At 55.7% G+C, this 25,798-nt stretch overlaps 11 protein-coding genes across 11 annotated transcripts; 8 read left to right on the forward strand and 3 right to left on the reverse strand.

Moving 5' to 3' along the window:
- Positions 1–242: 242 nt before the first annotated feature.
- On the forward strand, positions 243–1,942 carry CCM_08660 (monooxygenase, putative; the record flags this gene model as incomplete). The annotated part of the gene is made up of 3 exons (XM_006673797.1): positions 243–399; positions 465–1,663; positions 1,838–1,942. 3 exons carry the CDS (start codon positions 243–245, stop codon positions 1,940–1,942), a joined length of 1,461 nt encoding a protein of 486 aa, XP_006673860.1.
- A 708-nt stretch (positions 1,943–2,650) lies between these two features.
- Positions 2,651–3,496, forward strand: CCM_08661 (DUF829 domain protein (PaxU); the record flags this gene model as incomplete). Its single annotated transcript, XM_006673798.1, has 1 exon — positions 2,651–3,496. One exon carries the CDS (start codon positions 2,651–2,653, stop codon positions 3,494–3,496), a length of 846 nt encoding a protein of 281 aa, XP_006673861.1.
- A 620-nt stretch (positions 3,497–4,116) lies between these two features.
- Positions 4,117–5,845, forward strand: CCM_08662 (cytochrome P450, putative; the record flags this gene model as incomplete). Its single annotated transcript, XM_006673799.1, has 4 exons — positions 4,117–4,330; positions 4,407–4,933; positions 5,010–5,432; positions 5,492–5,845. 4 exons carry the CDS (start codon positions 4,117–4,119, stop codon positions 5,843–5,845), a joined length of 1,518 nt encoding a protein of 505 aa, XP_006673862.1.
- A 710-nt stretch (positions 5,846–6,555) lies between these two features.
- On the forward strand, positions 6,556–7,134 carry CCM_08663 (Acyl-CoA N-acyltransferase; the record flags this gene model as incomplete). Its single annotated transcript, XM_006673800.1, has 1 exon — positions 6,556–7,134. One exon carries the CDS (start codon positions 6,556–6,558, stop codon positions 7,132–7,134), a length of 579 nt encoding a protein of 192 aa, XP_006673863.1.
- A 347-nt stretch (positions 7,135–7,481) lies between these two features.
- CCM_08664 (Salicylate hydroxylase) lies at positions 7,482–8,987 on the forward strand (the record flags this gene model as incomplete). The annotated part of the gene is made up of 4 exons (XM_006673801.1): positions 7,482–7,813; positions 7,864–8,042; positions 8,093–8,535; positions 8,586–8,987. The coding sequence occupies 4 exons, from the start codon at positions 7,482–7,484 to the stop codon at positions 8,985–8,987; spliced, it is 1,356 nt and encodes a 451-aa protein (XP_006673864.1).
- Positions 8,988–9,197: 210 nt separating this feature from the next.
- On the reverse strand, positions 9,198–9,896 carry CCM_08665 (extracellular protein; the record flags this gene model as incomplete). The annotated part of the gene is made up of 1 exon (XM_006673802.1): positions 9,198–9,896. The coding sequence occupies one exon, from the start codon at positions 9,894–9,896 to the stop codon at positions 9,198–9,200; it is 699 nt and encodes a 232-aa protein (XP_006673865.1).
- Positions 9,897–11,874: 1,978 nt separating this feature from the next.
- On the reverse strand, positions 11,875–12,793 carry CCM_08666 (prohibitin, putative; the record flags this gene model as incomplete). Its single annotated transcript, XM_006673803.1, has 2 exons — positions 11,875–12,643; positions 12,702–12,793. The coding sequence occupies 2 exons, from the start codon at positions 12,791–12,793 to the stop codon at positions 11,875–11,877; spliced, it is 861 nt and encodes a 286-aa protein (XP_006673866.1).
- A 2,540-nt stretch (positions 12,794–15,333) lies between these two features.
- CCM_08667 (oxidoreductase domain containing protein) lies at positions 15,334–16,547 on the forward strand (the record flags this gene model as incomplete). Its single annotated transcript, XM_006673804.1, has 2 exons — positions 15,334–15,441; positions 15,540–16,547. The coding sequence occupies 2 exons, from the start codon at positions 15,334–15,336 to the stop codon at positions 16,545–16,547; spliced, it is 1,116 nt and encodes a 371-aa protein (XP_006673867.1).
- Positions 16,548–17,102: 555 nt separating this feature from the next.
- Positions 17,103–21,194, forward strand: CCM_08668 (C6 zinc finger domain protein; the record flags this gene model as incomplete). Its single annotated transcript, XM_006673805.1, has 6 exons — positions 17,103–17,429; positions 17,523–17,582; positions 17,661–18,331; positions 18,389–19,237; positions 19,341–19,411; positions 19,867–21,194. The coding sequence occupies 6 exons, from the start codon at positions 17,103–17,105 to the stop codon at positions 21,192–21,194; spliced, it is 3,306 nt and encodes a 1,101-aa protein (XP_006673868.1).
- A 1,968-nt stretch (positions 21,195–23,162) lies between these two features.
- On the forward strand, positions 23,163–23,931 carry CCM_08669 (uncharacterized protein; the record flags this gene model as incomplete). The annotated part of the gene is made up of 4 exons (XM_006673806.1): positions 23,163–23,345; positions 23,429–23,563; positions 23,639–23,761; positions 23,809–23,931. The coding sequence occupies 4 exons, from the start codon at positions 23,163–23,165 to the stop codon at positions 23,929–23,931; spliced, it is 564 nt and encodes a 187-aa protein (XP_006673869.1).
- A 346-nt stretch (positions 23,932–24,277) lies between these two features.
- Positions 24,278–25,548, reverse strand: CCM_08670 (aldo/keto reductase; the record flags this gene model as incomplete). Its single annotated transcript, XM_006673807.1, has 6 exons — positions 24,278–24,573; positions 24,639–24,833; positions 24,884–24,997; positions 25,055–25,198; positions 25,258–25,336; positions 25,390–25,548. The coding sequence occupies 6 exons, from the start codon at positions 25,546–25,548 to the stop codon at positions 24,278–24,280; spliced, it is 987 nt and encodes a 328-aa protein (XP_006673870.1).
- Between the last annotated feature and the right edge of the window lie 250 nt (positions 25,549–25,798).

Genomic DNA, 25,798 nt, shown 5'->3' on the forward strand with positions numbered 1-25,798 from the left:
AATCGCCCAGTGCGGTTGCAGGCGAGGAGGCGACGAGATGCCGAGGCACCCCCCCTCACCCGAGGGCCGTGTCCTGCCCACCAGTTGTCGTCTATAATAAGTGCAACGGTTTATTCTCCCCCACCGCGATTTGCTATGGTTTTAGTTTTGTTGCCTTTTTTTCTTCGCTACACACAGTCATCGAACCGTAACTGAAATCTTCACCTCGACCTTGCGTGCCCAAAAGCGGCAAACTGGAGAAAATGACGAGCCCCGATTACGACGTCGTCATCATCGGCGCGGGCATCTCCGGCATCAACTTTGCCTACCGCCTCAAAGAACGTAATCCGCATCTCACGTACTGCATCCTCGAAGCGCGCAGCGAAATTGGCGGAACATGGAGCCTGTTCAAGTATCCCGGTGCGTTTCTGTCTCTGCCGCGCGTTTCTGCATCGTGTAAGCTAACCTCGTCCACGCAAGCACAGGCTTACGCTCCGACTCGGACCTGTACACATTTAGCTTCCCGTGGAAGCCGTGGGAGTCGACCGACACCATTGCCGGCGCGCCGCTGATCCTCAAGTACCTCCGCGAGGCCGTGCAGGAGCAGGGCATCGAGCAGCACATCAAGTTCAACCACACGGTGCAGTCGCTCAACTTTGACACGCGCCAAAAGACGTGGACGTTTACCTGCCAGAGGCCCGGCAAGGAAAGCGTCCGCGTGTCCAGCCGCTTCGCGCTCATCGGCACCGGCTACTACGACTACGACGAGCCGCTCGAGGCCGACATCCCCGGCATCGGCAGCTTCCAGGGCCCCGTGGTGCACCCGCAGTTCTGGCCCGAGGACCTCGACTACGCCGGCAAGAACATGGTCGTCATCGGCTCCGGCGCCACGGCCGTCACCGTGCTGCCGTCTGTCGCCGACAAGGTCGCGCACGTCACCATGCTGCAGCGCTCGCCGACCTACATCGTGTCGGTGCCGCGCGGCGGGCTCTTTGAGAGGGTCACAAAGGCGCTGCTGCCCGCGCGCATCGCGCACGCCATCATCCGCGTCCGCTGGACGCTGCTCGGCTTCTTGCTGGTGTGGTTTTGCCGCACCATGCCGGCGCTCGCGCGCTGGGCCATTCTGCGCCGCACCGCGCGCGAGCTGCCCGCCGGCACCGCCCTCGCGCCCGACTTCACGCCGCGGTACAACCCGTGGGAGCAGCGCATGTGCCTGTGCCCGGACGCGGATTTCTTCCGGGCGCTGCGCAGCGGCAAGGCGAGCGTGGTGACGGACGAGATTGCCGCCGTCACGGCCAAGACGATCAAGCTCAAGTCGGGCCGCGAGCTGACGCCCGACATCATCGTCACGGCGACGGGGCTCAAGCTAGCGCTGCTCGGCAAGGCGAAGCTGTCGGTGGATGGCGCGGCGGTGCGCCTGCCGGACCGCTATATCTGGAAGGGCGCCATGCTCGAGGGCGTGCCGAACCTGTTCTTTGCGTTTGGCTATGTCGACGCCAGCTGGACGCTCGGCGCTGACGCGACGGCGCAGCTGGCCACGCGCATCATTGCCGAGGTCGGCGAGACGGGCAAGACGGCCATCTGCCCGCGCCAGACGAGCGACGAGCTGCGCACTATGAAGCCTAGGTCCTTCTTCTACCTGCAGTCGACGTACGTGAAGAAGGGCCAGGCTGTGGTGCCGAAAGTGGGTGATGCGAAGCACTGGCTGCCCAAAACGCTGTACTGGCGAGACATTCTGACGGCGTGGTGGGGAGATATCCGGTCGAGCACGGTATGGACGTAGTGGTGTGGTTATGGTGTATGATTCCCTGTTCTTTAGATACGATTAATTGGGGTGTGAAAATGATGCTATGGATAGACGGACTGGGAGGACCGAGAGGAAGAATGTGCGGTGACAAAGCCATCCAAGGATATATCGACTAAATTGAATTTCAAGATTATTTCAAGAGATTGCCAGGGCTAGAGCGGAGGAAAACCATCGTTATTGTCAGTTGGAGCATTTATTTCATTTTATTTTATTCTTATATTTCCTCCTGAATGCCACATGGCTCCGGCAGAAAGGAATATGGCACTAAAGTGAATACAGGAGAGTAGGTCAAGAATGCGACGTCGAATACGAATGCTTCGAGAATTCTTTCATTCCAGGAGCAGGAGGAAACTAATTGTGAATTGTGCCGGCCCGAGTCGACTAGGTTGGCCGAGGCACGACTTGGAGCGACCATATTGTGGCGAGCATAAGGTGGAAAATTATGTATCGATCTACACAATATCGAATGTCTGCTTAAATGAAGAATGATAATTTAATGATAGAGTGCTGCATATTAATTAGCCCACAGGCAGACACAGGTCGATATCGGCACACTATCCGGCCCGGGGTGCCTTGTGAACTTATAAAGTACATAGTAACTTGAATAGTGTGGCTTAACACGATAGTCCTTTGTTCTCGTAATCTGTACTTGCTGACTGCATGCGCCACGGCTATTCTTGGCCAAAGTGGCGGCCAATCAATACTCAATCCGGGCTCCAAGTCGTGCCTGCCAATGCCAGTCACACCACCATACATACTTGTTGTGAATCTTGCTTGTGCTTCTTGTTGCATCTCGCGCACTCTATTCCGTTACACACATTGTCAAGATCATCTGTTCCCACAGCATCCGTCTCACGCGTCCACATGCCGCCCCCTTCCTTTGTCCGCGTCAACGAGATTGTCTCCGTCCAGCATCCGGCCACCAAAAATGACCAGTCGTCCAGCACGACGGCCGGCAGCGAATCTACTCCAGTGCCGCCCGAGACCATCCTGTTCCTGTCCTGGGCGGACGCCAGTGCCCGCCACATTGAAAAGTACACCAGCCTCTATCGCCAACTGTACCCGGGCGCCCGCATCATCCTGGTCGAGACGGGCATGGTGCAGTTCTTCCTGCGTCCCGCGCGGGCCCGGCGCAGGCTCGTCGCGCCGGTGGTGGACATGCTCCGCGACGCGGCCGCCGACAGCCTCCTCGTGCACATCATGTCCAACGCCGGCGCGCAGCAGTGGTGCGTCATCAACCAGGCGCGCTCCGACGCAGACGGTCGGACACTTGCCAACGCGCCGACCGTCATCGACAGCGCCCCTGGCCGCGCGCACCTGAAGCAGACGTGGGCCGCCATCGCGGGGAGTCTGCCGCGGGCTCATGCGCCGCGGCTCGTCCTGAGCTTGGTGCTTGGCGTGTTTCTGGGCATGCTGTTTGCGTCAAAGTACGTGATGCCCGGCACAAACTCGCTGGACGTGGTGAGGCAGCAGCTCAACGAGCATGCCCCGACAGTCGCCGGAGCGCGGCGATGCTACATCTACTCAGAGCAGGATCGGCTGGTGGGATGGGAAGATGTGCAGGATCACGCCAAGGAAGCAGAGAAGAAAGGCTGGTGCGTCGAGTTGGTCAGGTCTCAGGCAGGTGTGCATGTCGGGCATTTGAAGGAGAATCCGCAGAGGTATAGAGAGGCAATTGAGGGGACATGGCTGCCGAGATCAAAGTTGTAACAGCTACCCGAGTCCAACCGACACCAGCAGCGAGACTGGTAGATATACCGTTCCTTGCATTTTGTATAATATCATGTTTCTTTCCCTTCATCAATGATTCATCGGTCGATGATAGTTTTAGATTGCGGGGGTGGCATGGCACGCTTCCGATCGGGGCCAACACGGCTCCGCTTACCCGCCCGTCTTGGCGCCAGTAGGGGCCGGTAACTAAGATGGACAGCGAAGAAACGTGCAGATGCTAGCTGAGGCCGAATTGTGACCCCAAAAGACAAGTACTTTTGAATTCCTTGTAAGTCCAGGGTCTCTGGGAGGGAGCAAGTCATCCATCGCGAGACAGCTTCCAAGAGACGCTGGAAGCCACGATCGGGACGGGTTTGCCGGAATATAGCGCATGTTCATCTACAGCTGGGAGGACCGATGTGTGCCCTATTCTACAGGTTCTCTTGTACGACGGGTTCAGCCGGGCAGCGAACCAGCGTCAACCTGCAACGTTTCACGTGGATGACGGAGGCGTACGCCACGACTACATATATATTCAGCTCCTACCCCTCCTACGACAGCAGCATGTGACAGCGGCAATAGTCTGCAATCCTTGCTATTTTTTTCCCATCTCCCCTAAAATGCTCCTAGACGACATTTTCCCGTGTGCGCTGGGTTTGGTGGCCCTTTGCATCGCCGTCGTCGTCGTCTACCGCCTGACACTGCACCCGCTCGCACGGGTGCCCGGCCCCGTTCTCGCCGCGGCCACGGGCGCCTACGAAGCCTACTTTCAGCTTATCAAGGACGGAGGCGGCCGGTACTGGGTCGAGATTGACCGGCTGCACGATATCTACGGTACGTGACCCGGGAACAAGTTCGGGGCCCCTGCAAAAGCCCGGCTGAAACTAACACGGGGATGGTTTTGGATAAGGGCCCATTGTGCGCATCAACCCATGGGAGGTGCACATCAAAGACGCGGACTGGAACGACGTGTACAAGCTCTCGGCCAGAGCGGCCAAGCCGTGGTGGTACTACAAGAGCTTCGGCACCGCCCTGAGCACGGCGACGACCGAGTCGGACCAGCTGCACCGCGTCCACCGCCAGCCGCTGCAGGCCTGGTTCTCGTCCCAGAACGTCGCCGACAACGTCCCCAAAGTGCAGGCGACGATTGAGAAGCTGCATGATCGGCTCGCGGCCTCGCTGGGCCGGGTTGTCAGTCTCAGCGACGCGTACCGCTCCCTCGCCCTGGACGTGACGACCGTTTTTGCCTTTCGGCAGCCGTTTGGCGGCCTCGACCATCCTGACTTTGGCAGGGACTTTAACCAGGCCGTCAAGAGCTACTCTCGCATCGGGCTGCTCAACAGGTACTTCTTTGGGCTCCCGCTCTGGCTGCTCCAGTCGCTTCCGCAGCCCATCTCCAACCGCATCAGCCCGAAGGCGAGCCAGGTGTTTATTGCGGTAGGTGCTCGTGGTTAGGGCGTGAGTTCTGGCCTCGTGCCCTTTGTGCTGACTAGTTTCGAATGCGTGCAAATAGACGGTCCGCAACTGCGCCAAGTCCTTCTTCAACAAGCCCATTGCGCCAGACGAGGGCCCCCAGGATGTCGTGCAGTGCATACGGGTCGCCGACATGCCCGAGACGCAGAAGAGCTTTGTCCGCGTCTTCTCCGAGTGCCGCGGCGTGATCCTGGCAGGCAACGAGACGAGCGCCACCGTCCTGACGTCCGTCACCTACCACGCGCTGGCCAACCCGGACATTGGCGCCCGGCTCCGGCGCGAGCTTAAGGACGCCCGCGACGCCAAGGGCGCGAGCCTCACGTACCAGGAGCTCCGAGCGCTGCCCTATCTCACGGGCGTCATCAACGAGGCTCTGCGCACATGCAACGCCGTCTCTGGCAGGCTCACGCGCTGCTCGGACGTGGCCGACTTTCAGTACCAGCAGTATTTTCTGCCTCGCGGGGTACGCGCGCTACTACATAAGTGAATAGAAAACTCCCAACTGACAAGAAAAACATCTAGACGTACATCTCCATCAGCATCAACGACACGCACATGGACCCGGCCATCTTCGCGCAGCCCGACGCGTTTGATCCGGAGCGCTGGCTGCGCCCGGCCGATTGCAAGCGGCTGGCGAAGCATCTGCAGCCGTGGGGTCGCGGCGCCCGGCTCTGCGTCGGCAAGGAATTGGCCTATACCGACCTGTACCTGACTGTGGCGCGGCTGTTTGGGCCAGAGTGCGGGTTTCGCTTCAGGTTGTTTGAGACGGAGAGGAGCGACTGGGACGCTTTTGGGGATTATTTCGGACCGATGCCTCGTCCGGGGGGCCGGGGGCTGCGCGTGGTGGTTGAGCCGAACAGCAAGGAGGGTCAGTAGCGAGGGAAATAGTATGGAATCTGTCGTTGCTGTTTTTGCTTCTGTTGTATTTATTAAATATTTTACTTGTGCACGACAATTCGACTTGGGGTAGAAATACAAGGCCCTCTGCTTCGGTGCGCGAGATGTAGTTGACGCCAGTTCTGGAGAGTGCATCTAAAATGCGGCGACGCCGGCATAAGAATAATCTGCACTGGAATTCTATGCAATTCTTGGCGAGCAAGTTTGTTCTGGCAGATAAAATATGTCAAGGACACGACACGGCGAGCAAGGGCGCGCAAATTGTCCGAGATGACATCTCACCACTCTACAGGGCGCATATGGGCATCTGTTCAATGTCACTGCTTATTTGAGCCCGGATTCCCTGCTGCTGCCTTGATGTTAAATACTGGTGCGCGAACCATTCTGGACATTCTGGACGCCTATTGATCTGAACCGATCAAGGTCTAGCACCGGTATTAGCGCGGTGCGCAGCTTTATTAGTGCGCCGTCACCGGTTCTACGGCGCGCCCTGCGGGACTCAGGTGGGTGTTGTTAACCAGAGAGGCTCGTCAGCAATGGCGGAGATGAGCAAGGCAGGAGGATCCTCGAGGCTCACGAGGCTGCGGTGAATCTAGAAGCCCCGAAGCCTGTTATATAAGGAGCAGGTAGATCCGTGAAGAGACTCGGGAAGCTTACCACCCTTCATCGCCACGCAACATCCCTACACAATGGTTGAACTCATCTTTCGCCTCGCCACCATGGACGACGCGCCTCGCCTGCGCGCCCTCATCGAGCACGCCTTTTCCACCAACGACCCGCGGCCCGGCTGGACCGGCGACGCGGCGCTCGCATCCCAGTACACCATGGAGCTGGAGCAGATGAAGGCCGACCTCTCCGTGCCCGGCGTAGTGACGTTTGCCGTGCTCGCCGCGGCGGGCGGCGACATCATCGCCTCGGTCAACGTGGGCCGCCGCGGCGCCGCCGCCGACACGGGCCGCATCGGCAACCTCATCGTGCAGGACGCGTACCAGCGCGGCGGCGTCGGAGGCCAGGTGCTGGCGTACGCCGAGGCGTACTGCCAAAGGGAATGGGGCGTCACGAGCATGTCCCTCAATGCGCTGTCGTCGCGGACGGCGCTGCTGGCGTGGTATAGGAGCCGTGGCTATCGCGCGACGGGCGAGACGAGTGCGTTTCCGCGCGGTGCTGCGGCGTTTGCGGCGTGTGTGATTCCGGAGGATCTGTGCTTTATTGAGATGATCAAGGATGTTGGTGTGATGGAGAGCGGCGAGACGATGGTGGGAGAATAGGGGAGGGTTGATGACGGGGGTTACCGTGGCCGGGTTCTTGAAAACTGTATAGCGTCGCATTCTTGAGTCTCGATCAACATTCTATTAAATGATATCTCACTGGCCATAAATGATAAGCGAACCTCCATCAACCGAATGTGGAAAAGATCTGTGCTATACGCCTTGTGTCTTCCTGTACCCCGCGCCGTCGACTCCGCCAGGCAGCAGTACGATCACGATCACGCCGTGTCCCGTCGTACTGCCGATGCAAGCGCCGTGCCATATTTACAGATGGCTGGCCCTCTTCACCCTGCCCGTGCAGGTCTCCCCTCGCACCACCCCTTCGCAGACCAGCAGCGTAGACGAACATGCCACCGGACAAGCGCAGCAGTGCCCTCGACATCGCCATTGTCGGCGCGGGTATCGCCGGCCTGACCGCGGCCATTGCCCTGCTCGCCGGCGACGGCGCGCGCCACCGCGTCACCGTGCTCGAGCGGTACGCAAACTGCCAGCCGACCTTTGGCGGCGCCGTGCAGCTCCACACCAACGCGACGCGTGTCCTGCGAGAGTATGGCGTCGCCGAGGAGATTGAGGCGTGCCTGCCGGAGCTGCGGTCGGTGCATAATATTCACAGACTGTCGGACGGTCGTTTGCTCTACAACCTGCCGGCCGATGTGTCTCGGAGGGCGTACAAGTCGCCGTGAGTAACTTGCGCATTCTCATGAGATGGAATGTACATTGATGATCTAGCATTTGGAATATCAACCGGGGCGACTTGCTGCGCATTCTCTTGGCGCAAGCCGAGAAACTCGGAGCAGTGTGCCGGTTCGCCGCGCGTGTCGTGGACATTGATGCCGAGGCCGACCGGCCCCTTCTCGCCCTAGAAAATGGCGAGACACATTCCGTTGATCTCGTGATTGCTTCCGACGGTAATGAGTAGTTGATTCCCCGTCCATGTTGTTCATCTAACGAGGAGCAGGAGTCCGCTCTAGGATTCGGGAGAGGATGCTTGGTCCCGTGGCCGTGCAGCACCGCTTGACGGCATACAGCATCAACGTCGACCGGGAGAAGCTCCGAGGCCACAACGACCTCGACTCTCTGCTCAACAGGAGCGGATTCTGGGTCGGACCGAAACAGACCGTGGTCGGCGTCGATCTGCCCTCGACCTGCACGTTTGTCTTTTGCACCGAGCGCGACGACGGCGTGGCGGGCGTCTGGGACAAGCCGCACGATGTCGAGGACGTCAGGCGGCAGTTTGCGGACGCAGAGCCGCGTCTGCAAAAGTGTCTGAGCTTGGCGACCGGGACATGCTACGTCTGGCAGTTCTCCGATCTGCCCGTGCTGGACCGATGGAGCAGCCGCAACGGCAGGGTCGTCTTGATTGGCGATGCGGCGCACGCGGTGCTCCCCTTTGCCGCGCAGGTGAGCTGACACGTACCATTTGTATGTCTCGGCACTAAAATCACAACCAGGGAGCTGGAACTTCGATCGAAGACGGCGCGTGCCTGGCGGGCTGCCTTTTGCGGAGCGGCTCCGTTGCGGAAGCGACAGCCGCGTTCGAGGCCATTCGCAAACCGCGCACCACATTCATCTCCAAAGCCGGCCATATGAACATGGAGTTTGGCCACCTGGCCGACGGCCCCGAGCAGGAGGCGCGCGATGCGGCACTGGAAAGAATGCGCATACATGAAGCCAACATGGGAGGGCCGCGGCTAACACCACCGGCCGGGCCGCCACCAAACGACCTGCACGGTTTCGAGCCGCCGGAAAAAGTGACAAACTTGTATACACCTTCTGCGAGAGCATATGTCAGTGGCTACGATATTTTTGCACATGCAAGTGCCTCCGGACGCATTCTCGGCTATATCTGCTAATGCCCTGGCAGACCAAAGCCTACTTGGAGGCCCATGCGGCAAGCTGAACGTAGGAAGAAGTGCACACAGCATGGTTACGGGACGGAGATGAAGACACAATATGAATTGAAGTAATATATACAATCTGAAGTTTCAAATCGGTCCTATCTACATGCGTTGCTGACTCGTGTGCTGTCATCACGATGACATTTGCCCTTTGCCAGTTCCCACCTACTGGTCGTCGCCGCCGCCCCAGATATCACAAGTGCCGCGGCCAGGCGCATGCGGACGTCGCGTGTTCCTGGTCACATCCGGGCCGGGCTGGGGAAACTCGAGATCGGTGCCCTCGTACGTGCAGACGCCGTTGCCGACGTTGGCGACAAACATGTCAGGCCTGCCGGCAAGCGGAGCAGCGTCGCGGCGCGTCCTGCCGCCGGCGATGGTGACGACGGCGCAGTTCATGTACATTTCGCGGTTGCCCTCGTTGTTGAACCAGCTCCAGGCAAAGAGCGCCTGGCCGGCGGGGGTGTCGCCGGGCAGCGTGAACTGGTAGCTGGAGTCGCCGTCGACGGGGCAGTTGCCGACGTACGAGTGCACGACCTTGAAGGTGCGGCCGCCGTCAAACGACAGCGAGGCCTGGCAGCTGCCGCCGTCGTGCGGCGTGTTGCCGTGGATGACGAAGGAGTAGGTGCCGCCGGGCGCCCAGGTCGCGACGGGCCGGCCCGCGGGCGTGCTGAGCAGCCCGAGGTCGCCCTTGCACGGAAAGTCGGAGCCGTCCGAGTTGAGCGGCGATCGGATGTCGTAGTCGACGTTGTCGCCCGTGTTGGGGTTGAAGCTGGAGCGCAGAGCGGGAGGGCTCTTCATCTCCATGTGCGCGCTGCCGAGGGAGGCCAGGCTGGAGGCGGCGAGGATGGTGCTGATGACTTTCATGGTGAAGCTGTTTGGGATGACGATGATGATGATGATGGTGATGGTGAGTTGAGTTGGGAATTGCCAAGCTAGAACGGCAAGACAACATTGTATATATAGTCGTGAGTAGATTCAAATCTACGGTGTTACATCCCGTTGCTTCTTTTTCCTTCCACCTGGTATTAGTCGTCTTGCTATGACACCGTAACATGGAGGACTGATGCTCCCACCACTCTGTCCCAGCGCGGAGCATTGCGCTGAAACCATCTCGTCAACATGACACTAGCAAAAAGCAGCTACCTTCCAGATTCGGACTCGAGCGGCAGGATGTTTTAGTCCCGGGCTGCCCTTTGCATAATCACCCGTAGTTGGCCGAAAGTCAAAGAGCTTCATCCTTACTCGCTCGCCGACGGGACCTCCACAGCAATCTATTTCCCGTTACAACCTGGCCACCTTTTTGCACGTCATGCACCACCCCCCGTGGAATTAATCAATGCAGGACGTTGATTAAACCCGTAAGAACTTTGGACGCATTATCCCACATTGTCCAGAGAGTCGACTTCCTATTGCAGGACGGCGGCGGTTGGGCAGTGGCATGCGATTGGAAGATGACAGACTTGGGCTGACGGCTACCCCACGCTGTCACTGGCGTGGCATGCAAGGGTATATATTAAAGCGGCAGTAACGTAGCTTGTACTACATCTATCTGTATGATGAAGTAAAAAATTGAAGCTACAAATCCGGTCATGTGGCATTGATCTAGCCAAGTTACCGCTCGTGGCAGATCAGGTGTTGCTCGCTAGGGCGGGAGAGTACGCGATGCGACCAGCCGTAGGTTGCTATGACGTTAACAATCTCATTGCTTACATCAATACAACCTAATGAGAATGTGACGGCAGCGGTGTTGTTATATGGGCTGTAGAAATACTACATGTTGGGTCCGCCGTGCCACCCATGTTGCCATACGAAAGCGCCAGTGCTAAGGAAGACGAGTCTCCAGAGTGAACGTTCCGGGAACGATTCTTCCGGAAGAAACAATACCAAGCACCTTGGCATCAGCGCCACTCATGGAAAATCCAGCGTGGCAAAATCCGGTAACTCGCCTCGGGCAGATAGTCCGGCACCCCATGCCCGCCCCCATTCACGCCCACAGACACCAGCCGCCTGTCTCCGTGGCTTTCCAAAGGCCCGTCAACTGGACATCTTCTGGCAGGTCCTGAAATTTGCGGATCCGGCACTCCGCGGACAAGAGATCACTGCTGGCCGGGCGTGTTGACAATGTAATCTTTGTTGCCGTTGAGGACGGGCAGACGGCCGCCGTAGGCCAGAGCTGGCTGGCGCATCGAGCACTGATCCAGCATGCGCGATGCGCTCCGTGACATTTCAATTGCGCACTCTTCGAGATCGACGAGAGAGGAGGACGCCCAGCCTACCATTCATTCACACAATGATGAGGTCTCTGGACGGGTTGCTGCGGCTCTCGGCGAACCAGGAGAGTAGCCAGCCAGCCGTCATCTGAGACGTCGACGGATCGAAAGGTCTAACCATCTGCGCGTCCAAGATACAACGGCATGATGGGCAAACGGCTTGACTGATGACGTGGGGTAATTTCATGCCTGTAAACTTGGTTAATGCCAACTTGATGGCGTTTGTTTTAGTGTCAGGGTGTGTCAGGGCGGAGGCGGAGGGCGGACGCAATTCCCACCAGATCCTTGCTCAGAAGGCGCACAGTGCAAAGTACGAATGATGCTTTTCACACTGTCCAATATTGCGGCTCCAGTGCAAAAAAACAAAGACAGGTAGCTAGATAGCGCATGTATGGGTAGTATCACACATGTTCGACATACATGATTGCAATCCAATTTCCCTCGAAATCGCTCGGTACTAACCCCAAGGACCTCGAAATCGCTTCGACGTATCCGCTCTAAACGTGCCCATGAGCGTCACATTTCCCGCCTTGGAGAGCTTGAGCTCGGAATGCTTGGCCTCCCGCCTCGCCTCATCCACTGCCTTGCCTTGCGCCGGTCGTCACCAAGGACCGCACTTGGTAGTCCCTGAGGTGCGCCAAGCTTTGCTGGTCTCCCCTGGTCAGCGACGACAGCCGCGTGTCGGGCGAGAGCTGCGCATCGCTGCTGTTTTGCGCTGATGCATGAATACTGTTTGTGCTGGGCCGTGTCGCCAGCGCCGTCTGCCTCCTGGTCGAAGGGCGAGGTTTACGCGACAGCTGCGGTCCGCGAGCTGTGGTGGGATTGCAAAGGAGTTTACCAGAGGGCAAAAGTAGTGACTCTGCGTCGGCTGTATGGTTCTGAGGGGGAATAGTGTAAAATTCCTCCATGTCAGAGACAATGTCGAACCGACAGTGTCCCTTTGCTATCATGTGGTGCTGAATGCCCTCAACCGTCCGTCGACGACACCCACATTGAATGCACTCATGGTAGCCATGGATGACGAGATGCAAGTATACCGTAATGGTCTCCATATCGACGGTGAGACGTTCCTGGCACGGTATTGTGAAGCCGTGTGCTTTGGCCATGTGTTGTAGGTTGTTGCTGAAGCTTGTGCTGGCGGTGCTGCAAAACAGGCATTGCAGGGCATCGAAATCTGCAGCGACAGGACCTAAACGCGAGTCTTCAGAAGTGACGTCGTTTATATCCTCGTCTGACTCATTATGTCGACTTGAGGCTGCACTTCTTTGTCGGCGCGGAGATGAGGACGGGGGTGTAATAGCGGTGCCAGGCTCGGCCACCTTGACCCGAAGATGGTAGACACTAACACTGTTAGTAGGGTCTCGCCACCATCGTCGTTAGTGGGAGTTGTACGACGTACTGCCATTCGCTCTTTGCGTGCTGTCGCCAGTCGCTTGGGCTAGCTAGTGATACATTACAAACCCTGCAGAATGAAGGCGCTTTGCTCTCCATGTTTGCGGTTAAATGGTTGCTGATTTCTCCGTTTCCGATAATTTTGATGGTGTTGAAGGTGGTCGCTCTGAAGTTGAAAGAGGCGATGGAGACAAGCTGGCAATTGAGTGAATAAGGTGTGAATGACTTTGGCTACTCTAGTCTTTCCAATCATCCCAATGACAGTTGATAAATATATATAGTTTATTTTTCCAACGCTGACTAGATCTTCTTCAACCGGAAATGCCCAGCGAAGTTAGCTCGAGTCGGTTGACTCACATGGCCTAATCGGGATGCCTCCACAGTGATTCATTCTGGGGCGGAAGCTAAATAAACGGGCGGAAATACCGAGGCGGCCTTGGCTGGTTAAATACGCGGGCTATTTATTTATTTATTTCTATTTAACGCCGGTGGGAATCCCTAAGAAGGGCAAACGGCGCCTGCGGGGACCTTACAAAATTAAATTTTACAAAAAGTTCTAATTAAATCCATCCAACAGGCCTCAATACGCGGGCTATGTTTCAGGGGGACAGGATGGAGAAGAATCGGGCGGGAGCTTGAGGTCCCTGTGAAGGCGAGTGCCTGTCTGTTCAGCGTCAGCATACAATATGGTACCCAAGGCTACATCCAATTGCGCCCGAGAAGAGTGCAGCTCATCACGGAGGCGAAACGGCAGTTACACCGGCGACTTGACCTGAGACCACGGCCTTTGGTAACTCGAGCCAACGTATGTAATACAGAGCAGCACAAAGACCCTCAATAGTATCAGCACTGGTCATCAGTCCTGTTCTTGTGAGCAAAATACAGAATGCAGAACGGAGCACATTGCCACTTTGGCGTGGTCGCACCATGCAAACCCTCGGCTGGTTTGCAGCTTCTCGTCCCATCCCACGTCTCTTCGACTTGACGGTTATCGCATTGCACATACTCACGGCTCCCACTCTTGACCCATATATGAGCTGCAGTGAAGTACTGTGAACTGGACAAGCACACGCCCAGTACGTCAGAGACACGGCCCAACGAGCCTTTCCAGGTGCTTCTCCTGCCGCGTCGCACCAACACAAGAAGCGCGCGCCACCTGGAGTACAGGTAGAGCCTCGTGGTTGCACCATGGGGCCTCCTTCAAGCCATAGATGGCCAGAAAAAAAAATCCATATGTGATTCACTACATATACCACGCGACGGTACAACGCCGCCTTGCCAACTCGACTCGGGCCAGCGAAAAAAAAAAATGGTGCAGCCTGACAGATCAACAACCCCTCGCCACGAAAAACCGCACCTTGCCAGGGCCGCCTTTGCCAAACAACACCATTCCTTGCACCAAAACAATATCCCATCATGAGCACAAGCAGCCAGCCGCTGCTCATCTGCACCTTTGAGACGTGCACCAGCCGCATGCAGGAGCTGGCGTCGCGGCAGCACTGGACGGACCTGCTCCGGTGGACGGACCGCACGTTTGCCCTCATCCGCACCCTCCCCGGCGAGACGGCCGGCATGAGGGCCACGGCGTACTACTACCAGTGGATCGCCCTCGACGGCCTGCGCAGAAAGGACGAGGCGTACGCCGCCTATGTCAAGTACAGCGAGCTGCTGAACCCGACGAAGCAGCCGTAGCTTGTCCGGCACACTTGGAGCCCGTCGAAAAATGACAACTGGGAATACGCGCGTGGGATTTTTGCTTAGGGGAAGGCTCCGACTGGGAGGGATTTAAATCAGGGTGCTGTCCCGTTCTGTTTGTGTTTGCTCCTCAGTCCTCGAAGGATTTCGCGTTGGGAGGGCAGCTCTGGTGGTCCATGTTGTTCGGAGCTCGGTGGACGAAACGTTCTCGCTGCAATACATTACAACGAAGGTTCAAGACGAAATTGATACAAGGTTTTATACAATACTAAATACTCGTTTCCTCAAAGTTTGATTCTCGAGAATACTATATAAAGCCATCTAGTTCAGCTGCGGCTGGTGTATACCTCGCGGTGTTGAGTTGCACAGGTGCGCCCGTGCTGTGCCATCATATGCATCCGTCGATGATGCATGTTTATTGTCCGAATTCATACAATTTTTACCGGATTTTATTGCATTATTATCACGACGTTTCGCAGAACTAGTCCATCCTTGGGTCCGTTCGCGACTTCCATACTCGTCTGGATCCAACGGAGAAACGGACGAAATGGTGATGCGGTTTCGGAAACAGCTGCAAATGTTGATTGGGCCGTGTGAGACAAACATATCACACCCTCTCAAGATTAGCGGACAGGTTACAGTATTATTCTGTTGACAAGCTTCATCCTGGCCATGTTGTCGAGACCGGACTGATCCAGGCAGCCTCTTTTCAGCAGTCGCTGCATTGTACAGATTACTAGGGCAAAAAGATTTGATAGAAACTGTATCTATTTTACGATGGAAATTTTATAATGGAAATTTTACAATTGAAATTTTACAATTGAAATTTGACTACGGATATAGATTAAGCTATCCTAGGGCCTTTTTATCAGCGCCTATCCTATATACGTAAAAGCTAAATCCGCCATGTGGACATGTGTCCATGTCCCATTAGTACTACGGGAATGTTGAGCCACGTATCCCTCTATTGCTGGCACGAAAAGCCTAACATGCTGCAAAGTCTCTTTAAGAGATATGACGCCATCAAGCTTGCAGTAATATATAAGCAAGTGGTCCGGTCCACTATTGCTCCTTCTTCACCTGAACTTTTGCCATTTTCTCACTTTTCCCATCTTCTTCCCCGGTAGCATCCTCATCCGTCATTCCCCAGTCGACTATTTTACACTCATTATTAGACATGGATCTCTTGAGTGCTTGCGAGAGCCTTGCATCTAATGTGCTCGAGTACAACGCCATCGACACTTCTGATCTTCAAATTTCCGACTCTGATGTCGAACACTGGCGTGTGTTATTTCAGCTAACTCGCGCCGAAGCCATCGAGGAGATTACCAATTGGCGTTTAGACCTTGGCCGTGAATCCCTCTCCCAATCCGCCTGGGAAACGATCAAGGAATCTAAAGCCGCATCTGGCTTTAACAAAGAGTCGTATGCGTACAGTCTAGCCCGTGGATGGAGACTTAAGCCCCAGAACATCACCAGTACGGCCGCCGATAAGAGCATGTATTTGCTTCGAATTCAAGAAACACTCCCTAGCATCCGCACAGTTCAAGACCTCCTCAACACAGATAAACTGAACATTGTCTCAGGACTGGATGATGATGGCAAATCTGTGCAATTTTGCTATATGACTGCACAGATGAAGAGCCTACTTCTATGCAATCTTGCTTTATCTAATAGCATCCAATTCCGACCAACTTTTATCCAGGTTTCAATAGCTACGAAGAATCTGTCTGATAACTCGAGGTATCCGACACTTGGGATCGATTCAACTCTCCCTCAGCATAGGCCGCAATCAAGTACAGAATGCTTTCAGCCGGCGCAGAATGAATACCCTGTTCCATATTTTTTCTATGGCACATTGGCCGATCGGACTGTCCTCGCCCGTGTTCTTGGACTTTCTGATGAGAATTCCATCACATATAAGCCAGCGGAAGTATCTGGAGCAACAATGACGATGTGGGCGAATAAATACCGCGGCCTGGTCGATAGTGACCAAGACGACACTGTGGAAGGGGTGGTGTACCTGGTCAGATCTCATGAAGAAGAGGAAGCGCTAAGAATCTACGAGACAGCCAAGTATGAGGTTGTGAGATGCCTGATTCGTCTTTCCTCCGAACCCAAGTCTCGTATGGCTGGCCTTACGTTCCGGCTTACTTGAGAGTAAACCCAAGTCGCGATAAAGAAATTATTATATTTAAAGTCTGGTGGGTTTTGACTTTTGTAGTCCTTTGCAATTTGATCAAACTAATCGCAAATGACTTTTGCACTAGACTGCTGTGAACTAATAACTAGTGGCCGTTGTGGCAGTGGGGGCCAACGTATCGAGGTGGGATGAAAGCGCGTCTGTGCCTTTTTACATTGCGATGTAGATTAGATTTAGATGGTCGATGTAAAAGAAAAAAGAATGGAAAATCAGGTAGTGATTTGGGTTTCCGCCCCTTTCAAGTATTATTCCCCTCGCGACCTCGCAGCCATCCATTCCTCCGCCGGAGTTAAGCCCGCCTCAGGCATCTCCACGTATATCCGCTCGGGCGGAGCCCCCTTTTCTCCGAGACGGAGATAGCCTCGGCCAACTTGGCGCTCGCACGACAAACGCACAGTCGAGACCCTCCTCGTTGTACACCCACGAGCTCCCTGTTCGAGACACATGCAGCAGCAGCAGCAGCGGCCTCACAGCGAGGTGCGGCGACGGCGGCGACGGGTCCTTTCGTGCATGGCCTGCCGTCGCCGCAAAATCAAGTGCAACCGCGAGCAGCCATGCCAGCACTGCACCGAGACGCACCAGGCATGCCACTACCAGGCACCCCCGTCGCCGCAGCTGTGGCAGGCGGCTGAGCAACAGCAACAGCAGCAGCAGCAGCAGCAGCAGCCGCGCTCCAACAACTGGCGCTCGGTGATTTTCTCCTCTGGGAGCAACACACCGGATTCCTTTGCCGACGGCAGCAGTGCCCAGCAGGAGACGACAGCGGCGCTGCCCCCAGCCGCGTTGCAGAGCCCGCCGGCATCGCAGCCCACACAGGCGACAGTAGACGCGGATAGGGTGCCAGATGCTCACCAAGCTACTTTTGTGTCCCGGCTTCCGCAGCGGGATGATCGAATATTTGCACGTAAATCTGCGGTACACGATGCGCAGATTGTGCTGGACAAGACTCGCATCTTGCGATGGAGCCATTGGATGGGGGCTGGACAAGAGGTACGCTATAGTCCATGCAACCTGTTCATTACATGACATAAATTATAGCACGGTAGTAAACTGACGCATTCGAAACAGTTTGGGCCTATATTTTCCTGCTACTTGGCAACTCTCGCCCCCCGCCAAGAAGATTCTGACCTGTCGCCGGCCGCCAAGACAGTGCTGGCCGACGCGGCAGAGGTGCTGCAGAAGTGCAAGCGACTTGCGCGCTCCTCCAAAATATGGCGGCCAAGCCGACTATTCGGCATGCAAGGATACGATTTGATTCTTCCTAGCCGCCAAGTTGCCGACGCCATGGCGACCGAGTACTTTACCTACTACGAATCCACCATCAGGATTCTGCACATCCCTTCCTTCTGGAAGTTGTACGATGGGTTTTGGAAAAGCGAAAGCACGGCAACCATGGAAACTCGCCTCATGATATTATTGGTCATTTCCATTGGAACTAGCTTGCAGGATCGTAGCGAAACGTCCCCCGCGATTCCCAGCATCGCTCAAATTCACCAATGGATATACGCTGCGCAGACTTGGCTCGCAGGCCCCTTGGAAAAGGATCGTCTGGATACCGGAGGCTTGCAAATATACTGCTTGCTTATTGTGGCCCGACAAATCTACTCGGTAGGTGGCGATCTGGTGTGGATGTCGCTTGGCTCTCTGCTCCATCGTGCCATGCAGCTTGGTCTGCACTATGACCCCAAGCATTTCCAAGGCATGTCCGTTCTTAAGTCTGAGCTGCGGCGCAGACTATGGTACACTATTCTGGAACTTCTCGTACAAGGATCATTGGATACTGCGATGCCTCCAAGGATCTCGCCAGAGGAATACGACACCGAGCCTCCCTCCAACATCAACGACAGCGACTTGGACGAGAATACCCAAGCCCTACATCCAAAACCCGAGTCTGAATGCACAGACACCACGTTACAGCGCCACCTCGTCTACGCTCTTCCTGCTCGCATCAGAATCGTGCGCTACTTGAATGGCATAAAGGCCGACCTCTCCTATCCAGAGGCCATGAGCCTCAGCGCCGGCCTCAGCACCGCCCAAAGAAGAGCAACGCTGGCCCTGCAGAGTTATCCCGATCAAATATCTCCCTTTCAGCGCAACATGGTCGATTTTCTCCTCCGGCGCTTCGTCGTGCCGCTGCACAGCCCCTTTGCCTGCGAGGCCCGGACGACGCTCGCCTTCCACTACTCGCTCAAGGCCTGCACCGAGGCGAGCCTGGCGCTCATCAACCCAGAGCCCGACGCGCGCTTCGCCCGCCTGCTGGACTCGGCCGGCGGCCTGTTCCGCGAGGGCCTGCGGTCCGCCAACACGGCCATCAGCCTCGACCTCATCGTCCAAACCAAGACGCAGCAGGCCGATGGCACGCTGCACCGGACGCGCACCGTGCGCGACGCACTGAAGCGGTCCGTTGTCGATATGCTCGAGCGCTGCGAGAAGCGCATCAGCAACGGCGAGACAAACGTAAAGAGCTACGTCTTCTTGGCCATGGTGCTGGCCATGACTGAGGCCATGGAGAATGGCGAGCCGTGCGAGATGAAGATTGCGCAGAGCGCGCGGGATGCGCTTGCTCATTGTTATGGCGTCTTGGAGAGCAGCCTTGGTTCGTTTGTGACGAATACGCCGACGGACGCGGGGTTCCCAGCCGGCGGGTTCGACGCGGGATATTTGGATATGGAAATCGGCATGGATTGTTTCTTTTCGGACACGGGATTCTCATAATACGACGTGGCCCATGTAACTGGATGCTGAAAGAGCGAGCCAGGGCAACTCCAACTCCAAAAAGGTTGTAGAGTCGGGGGCCGTGGCGTTCCAATATCGGCTTGGTGCGCTATTCGTTATCTCCGCCTCGCATGTCTCCGTCCCCGTCTTTCGGCCGAGAAGCGGCCCTAAATTAAGAAAGGCACGATCAAAGGCACTATTAAAGGCACTGTCAAAGGCACTGTCAAAGGCACAGCCGGAGCGGCTAAAAAACGGCCTCTGGCTGTGAGGCATACCTCGTGCAAAAATCGGTGACTTAGTCACAGCTTCATAGCGCGAGCCAGTACCTTCAACCCTCGCCACAACCAACCCACAACCAACCCGCTGTATCCACTGTATCCACTGATCCCGATGTACCGAGTGACTGAGTCTGGGCATAATAGGTGCGACGGAGATACAGAACCTGATGGATTGAATATAAATTTCCGCCTTGTCCTGCTAAATCAATCTTGAGTTCCAAAGACATTAGACTTTCCTTGCCTCTCTCTCCCATTCAGTTACTCTTGCCTCTCCCATTCAGTTACTCTTGCCTCTCCCATTCAGTTCCTCTTGCACCCCTCCAGCATGAAGGTCCTCATCAGCGGCGCAGGCATCTCCGGCACCGCCCTTGCCTTTTTGCTCTCCAAGCTTCACTACGACATCACCGTTGTCGAGCGCTCCCCCTCGCTCCGCGTAAATGGTCTCCAGATCGACCTCCGCGGATATGGAATCGAGGTGTTGCGGCTCATGGGCCTCGACGCCGCCTTCAAAGAAAAAGCGGCCCCGGAGCAAGGCATGCAAGTCGTCGACAGCGCCGGTACCCGTCTCGCCTACTTTGCCGCCAACACGTTCGACACGGGCGAGCAAAACTGTACCAGCGAGTACGAGATTATGCGCGGCGACCTGTGTCGGCTCCTACACGATGCGTCGCTCGCCGGCGGCGGCCGCGTCCGGTACATCTTTGACTCGTCCATCAAAGACCTTCGAGATACTCCCGACGCCGGCGGCGTTACGGTAACCTTCTCCGACAACCACACCGAGATGTTCGACCTTGTCGTCGGCGCCGACGGGCAGTGGTCGCGCACGCGCCGTCTGATGCTCGGCACCAACACTTCGCCCGATCCCGCGCTGCGGCTGCTTCCCAATCTGCACGCGGGCTACTTTACGATGCCACAGCCCCTGCGCGCGGGCGAGGGCTTCGACGCGACGCTGTACTTGGCCTCGCGCCGACGCAGCGTCGTGACGCGCCGCACCGACCCCCGGTTCCTGCAGGTGTACATGGCGTGCACCTCGTCGGCGCTGCAGACGGTGCGCCGCGGCGACGTGGTGCGCGAGAAGGAGGCGTTTGCGGCGAGCCATGCCGGCGCGGGCTGGCGCATGCCGGAGCTGGTGGCGGGCCTGCGCGCGGCGGACGACTTTTACTGCGAGCGAATCGGGCTTGTCAAGCTCGAGGCGTGGCACAAGGGGCGGGTGGTACTTGTAGGCGATGCGGCGTACTGCCCGTCGGCGCTTACGGGCATGGGGCCGACGTGCGGTGTCGTCGGCGCGTACGTGCTTGCGGGCGAGCTGAGCCGGCTGGGCGCGGGGGAAGAGGTCGATGGAGGCCCCGGGCATTCTACGCTGCAGGATGCGCTGGCGGCGTATGATGCGCGATTTCGGCCGTTTATGCATCAGGTGCAGGATGGTGTCGGGGAAGGATCCATCCTCTCCAGGATGATGTCGTCATCCAGTGTCGGAATTGCCTTGACCAACTATTGTCTGCGCGCGGCTACATTTTTCGGCATTCGGCTGTCGTCCGACTCCTTCATGAAGGAGCGCGTCCAGAACTGGCATGTGCCGCGTTACGAAGCGCTGGTTGGGAAAGAGTGAATATGCCCAGTCAGCAACCGCCGTGAAGCCTCGACTGTTGGACACTATGTGATCACACTCCCTTTCATATCCATTACGTCTTTGTGATTTCCTTTGAACAGGTACCATTAGCTTCCCCTCTCTATACATATATTGCACTTTTGGTCATTGTTGATTTATATGTGTCGAAACTGGCAGCTCACAAGTGCATGCATCAACGCTGGGGTCTAGGTGGGATTTGTAACAACAGACGAGTTTATATTAACTAGTTCCATGAATAGAGTACTTGGTAAACAATAACTAGATGAAGCTCCAAGAACGTTTTTCTCTTGTCGTCCGTCTGAAAGTTCTCTTCCGAGAACAGCAATCGACTTACCCGAACAAACCCAACTCGCGAGTATGAAGGGCGCTCTTGTTCCAGCTCATGCCTAGACCTCCGACGACGTGTCTTGTCTCAAAATGGTACGATTTCATGCCTCTTATAAATCGCTCACAAAATTTCCAGGGGCTGCCGTCATGGAATGACACAGTCGGGTAAACTGGGCGCCATCCCGACACGCTAGCACCACTTACAAGCAAAGTTCAATCCGAAGAGATCACATTGCGCCCACAAGGGTTCGAATTCATAGATTCCCGTAATATTTTCGTCCCATTGACACGCCCCAAAGAAGCGGATTCACATCGTGGACCCTTTTTGCTTGGTTCAGCCAGCCGCGATCCTAGTTTGTCTTGCACGCCAGGCTAATAGTAGTTAGGTTGGTTAGATACCCGAAAAGCAGGTATACAAGACAAGGCGGCGGGTCTGAAGCTAGTTATTGCGACAACTGTATTAGAGTCGTCAGGCGGTGAAAAATATATATATATATATATGAAAAATGACCACTGGGCAGATGTTGTGTTAGCCAACAGAGTGCGATGCTCAGAGACTACCAACGGCTCGCTACCACTTCAGACCCAGCTTTGGTTATTGAGCTAGAGGCCCGAGCAGTTACCCTGTCTCATTCTACATGACCGCATTTATAGTTCTGTATTGCGATAGTCCCCATATATGGCCGCGGCCCGGCATGGTAATCCCCTGTTGAGGTGGTCTTTCAGCTGGCGTTTTGCATCTGTACTAAAGCACGGCCCGCTGTAGCACCAGGATTGTATAATCGCCCATACTCGGCTCGCGTTTGCATTTGGTCATCTCTTCAGCTATGGCATTTACATCACCAAGAACCAGCCGGGCCCCATAACCAACGTAGGCGACCCAAACAGCCCAGCGAAGGGAGTGCGGTCCGGCTCTTTTGCTGGATTCTGTCACAAGTGGTCGCGAATACGCTGCAAATTTCTAGCTGTGAGTTAAATCATGAGTATTCAAGCGAAAGAGTTCATGAAAGACCAACGAGTGTGGTGGGACTTCTAGCCGACAACTCGAGTATAATTTACGATCCCTCGCGTTTTGTATCAAAGAGACTAGTTGGTACAATATGATGGCAAAGTAAACTTGTCAGCATCCACCCCTCCCCCGGCCATTGAGTTGAGACAACTCATCAAGACAACATTCGTAGGTACTTGATAAATGGACCCTTGTGTTTACTGTACAGCGACTATTCCGCATGATCGGAAAGATATGCGGGGCAATACTAGCTCAGGTAATGGAGCTCGTCGCAATTGCCCTTCTAGGCTGAATGGGCAAGACATGGAGCGGAGAGCTGTGGCTGCTTGTTTCCCACGACAGCTTCCCGTTGGGCTTCTCTCTCTGAGGCGCAATTACCGACCATTCAGCATGGCCGGAAAAGCCCACGATGGACCTCAAGTCCTCCCTTTGGTGGGGGGGGTCTACGGTCATGTAATTGCCTTGTCGGCGGGCTATAAAACGCGGCATTCACCCACCACCTCTCACATTGCATCCAAGCATTCATCGCCCTCTCATTCCTTGGTACACTGCAAAAGTCGCCCACTCCTTTCTCTCCCCCTACACTCTACTTGCCCAAGTTCCCTTCCAAGATGCGTTTCGGCAGCTTCTTCGCCGCCGGCTTCGCCGCCCTGGCCGCCGCCGCCGCCACCCCCGAGCAAATCGTGACGGGCATCAACGTCCTGACGCAGAAGACGTCTGCCCTCCAAGGCCCCGCCCAGAGCATCACCATTCTCAACGCGCCTCTCATCATCATCGGCCAGGGTCCCTTTCCCGTAACGTCTTCACCCGGGCGATTGCCCACAACACTCTCGTTCTCGGCCCCCCCCCCCCCCTTGTCACTAACATCCTCTCGCAGCAAATCATTGCCGGCTATAGCGACCTTGTCAGCACCACCAACACCCTCTCGGCCCAGATCGGCACCGGGGCTGAGCGCCGTGCTTTGGAGATTCGCGAGGACGGCGGCGCTATTGTCCGCGACGCCTTCCGCACAGTATGTTGCCCGTGCTCGTTCTTGGACCCCCTCGGCGTTCGGCAAGAAAAAAGAAGATGCTGACCAGAAGAATAGTTTGTCAGAGTCTCGCAGGCTACACTCAACATCTTGATTGGAAAGGCTGGCCTCTTGGAGAAGGTGCCGCTGGTGGGCCCTCCTGTGGCTGCCGTTCTTCGCGCATATGAGGCTTCTCTCGATGTCAGTTTCTACTACCTGCACTTGGATACGTTGTCTAATTTTAGTAGAACCTTTCTATTCAGCTCATCAGCACGTTTGCGTCCGTCTCTGCTGACTTGACAAACGAAGCCAACTCGCTGAGCGCCACCTTGGAACTTGCGATTCAAAAGTACGAGGGTCTTCAGATCTAAAGACCGCTTGACGTCGCCTCGCCTCTCAAACGCAGGAGGCCATCAAACCAGGTACATCAGGGAGACTGTGTGTGCGTTCAGTTGTGGGAGGTAGCAGAGTCAATTGGGTTGCAGGCATGGAGCATTAACATCAAGTTCCGTTTCTTGACACTACACTGCATAGATGGCCAAGAGTGGCATCAAACTCTGGTTGAGACTTTTGTTGAGACTTTTTTTGGGCTGCCTTTGGAGGGCTAGTTTGTACTCTCGTCTATGTAATGCGCCTTCCTTGGCCACCATCGAGGCCTTTCATGTTCGAATGCTTAATCCCAACTGGCTTCTATGACTATGCCCGTGTTCAAGGTCGCTAATGACCAACCATGGCCTGATGCACTTCCTCGTACCTGTTACCAGCCGGCTTGGCCTCGTCCACAATCCTCCGAATCTCAGCCGTCTCGTCCTCGGTGAGGTGAATCTTCCTCGATGCCCAGTTCTCCTGCAGGCGCGGGGCCCGCGTCGTGCCGGGGATGCTAATCAAGCCCTGCGCGGCGTTCCAGGCCAGCGCAATCTGGGCCACGGTGCAGCCTTTGCGCCCGGCCAGCTTCTTGATCTCGTCGACAATGGCCTTGTTCTTGTAAAAGTTTTCGCCTTGGAATTTGGGCGCTAGCCGGGGAAAGCAAAGTGTTAGCATCTGTGAGACTTTGGCAGGTGGGTATAGATGGACTTACACCGGCGCCGAAAGTCATCGGGCGCAAAGTCGTCGGGGGACTTGTACTTGAAATCATCGACGAGCCAGCCGTGTCCGAGAGGACTGTAGGCGACGTAGGCGATGCCCAGCTCTTTGGCCGTCTCAATCAGGCCGTCTGTTTCGTGAAGCGTCTCGAATGCTGAATACTCGGCTTGCACGGCGTCGATCTTGGCGACTTTGGCTCCAGGTTAGCCGAGTTTTTAGTAATTTGATAGGAAGACCTACTGGAATGGGCTTTGCGCAAAGTGGCAGCAGAGCACTCGGAGAGGCCAATGTACTTGGTCTTCCCGGCACGGCGAATCTCGTCAAGCGCGCCAATGGACTCTTCCAGGGGGGTTTCTGTATCATGCTGTTAGGTCTTTTCTAGGTAGAGAGCAGAGAACTGGTCAAACGCACTAGGGTCAATTCGATGAAGGTAGTAGAGGTCGGGAGCAAAGCCGAGTCTGCTAATTGATTCCTCAATGGACTGGTGGATATGGGCCGCCGAGTTGGTCACTGTCGGAGTCGGCTTGGAGAGGTCGAATCCGCACTTTGATGCCACTAATGATTTTGCGTTGGTTAGTGATGTGAGTAGCTTTCCGTTGGCTGGGCATACATACCAAACACCTTGTCACGAACATGGTGCTTGCTGATAAAGTCACCGAGAAGCTTTTCATTCTCTCCGTTTTTATACACAATCTATCGTCGCCAATCAGTCAACGTCTCGATTATACTCAGCCTGTTGGACTCACTGCCGTATCCCAAAATGTGCAGCCCAGTTCGACCGCCTTCAGCAGCACCGGTTCGGCGGCCTCCAGGTCAAAGCTAGTTCCCAGGCCAAAGTTCAGGCCCATGGCACCAAAGCCCGGGACAGAAACTTTGGTGTCGCCAACCTTGAATTCTTGCGTCATGTTGTTTATTTCGTTTGAGAGGTGTTCTGATGCGTGCTTTTAGTTGGTAATTTGCCAAGGTGCTCGAATTGATGGCGTTGTTCAAGGTTTATGATCAGGATTAAGTGTCCCCTGCCGCGTTTATATATTTATTTTGAAGGGGTTCTGCCGTTTGATAATCCATTTCCTGAGCATCTACACAATTCGGGCCTTTTCATAGAATAACTGGGCTAATGGTTACGCAATCTGATGTCACCGCCGCTTTGGCAAG

Source organism: Cordyceps militaris, assembly GCF_000225605.1.
Source record: "Cordyceps militaris CM01 unplaced genomic scaffold CCM_S00007, whole genome shotgun sequence".
NCBI lineage: Eukaryota > Fungi > Ascomycota > Sordariomycetes > Hypocreales > Cordycipitaceae > Cordyceps > Cordyceps militaris.